This window comes from Lolium rigidum, chromosome 7 (assembly GCF_022539505.1).
Source record: "Lolium rigidum isolate FL_2022 chromosome 7, APGP_CSIRO_Lrig_0.1, whole genome shotgun sequence".
Taxonomy (NCBI): Eukaryota; Viridiplantae; Streptophyta; class Magnoliopsida; order Poales; family Poaceae; genus Lolium; species Lolium rigidum.
Window position 1 is genome coordinate 266,266,472 of NC_061514.1, and position 1,266 is coordinate 266,267,737.

The following is a 1,266-nucleotide window of genomic DNA, read 5'->3' on the forward strand; positions in this document are numbered from 1 at the left end:
GAGGGCAGGGAGGGTATTAGCCTGGATGATTGCCAACCAAGATGCATGTCGGTATGTCAGGATTGGTGGTTTAATCAAGTCGGGCAAGTTGGCTCGACTGTAGTACCCTACTGCTGATACCGTGCTCGGTGTGCACATTTGTTTATTAGAGATGCTGTTGTCTGTAGGCATTGTTAATCTAGGTCTTGTGTTTGGACCACTTTCACCACCGGTTTACTGATATAGTGATGCCAACATGCTTATTCTATAAGCAATAAGCTGGTGCTTAACAGCTTTTAATGCAACATCTTCTCACTAGTAGGCACCTTTGCAACATATCCTCATGATGTCTTCTTACTGGTACTACATTTTCCCTAGATGCAGTACTCAGTTGATGCCTTTTTGGCTGCTCAAAATTTGAAATTCTCTTTCAATACGTGTAGTCCTTAATTTGAACGTGTAGCATTAGGCCAGTTCAAGGCTGGTGAACTGAGTTGCCATTAGACGCCTACTCCTCACTACTGCTGATCATCGATGCGATTTCGCAAATGTACTTTCAGATTTTTATCCAGTCAGAAACCAGATGGGATCACGTTCTGGACGGTCAAAGGCGGGGCAAAGCATTCCCTGATGGCGCCAGATGCAGGATAAAACTAGGACGTTCCGGTACACTTGCCATCCAGCGCCTTGCCATTTCTTTAAGCTCGGCGCCGTTCGAGATCGGACAGTCCATCGCTGCGCCGGGCATTATATATTTCTGGATCTAACTGATCGATCACAAGCCCGCATTGATCGCCTCTCGTCTCCACACTTCGCTGCCCACTGCTCTTTGCTTGGCATCCATCCACACCCACAACCACATAGTAGTAGCAGCCTCCTCTTCTCTCATCAGATCGCTCCCTGGTCCCTGCATTAGCTCCCATGGCCAGCCTCGTGCACCAGGCGGCGCCGACGATGCCGGCCGCGGCGGCGTGCAGCGACGACGACTTCATGCCGCAGAGCTTCGGCTGCTTCGGGCGGTCGCTGTCGAGGGCGTCGTCCAGTCGGCGGCTGGAGTACCGATCGCTGAGCGGCGAGGGCGCCGACGAGATGAGGCGCATCGCGCAGGAGCGGTCGGCGAGGGCGAAGCTGCGGTGGAAGGCGGTGGCGCAGGAGATCATCGCGAGGAGGAGGGGCAGCGGCGGCAATGGAGGGCCCGGAGCACGGAGGAGAAAGGCGGGGCAGCCGGCGTTCAGCTACGACTCCAAGAGCTACGCGCTCAACTTCGACCAAGGCTCCGCCGAGTAG

General features: G+C 54.2%; 1 protein-coding gene across 1 annotated transcript; it reads left to right on the top strand.

Annotated features, from left to right (window-relative positions):
- The first annotated feature begins 900 nt into the window (after window positions 1-900).
- LOC124675468 lies at window positions 901-1,266 on the top strand. Its single transcript, XM_047211545.1, has one exon. It carries the CDS (start codon window positions 901-903, stop codon window positions 1,264-1,266), a length of 366 nt encoding a protein of 121 aa, XP_047067501.1.

What these genes read in the sequence shown, in the direction of transcription:
- LOC124675468 (XM_047211545.1), top strand. Translation starts at nt 901, where the DNA reads ATGGCCAGCCTCGTGCACCAGGCGGCGCCGACGATGCCGGCCGCGGCG.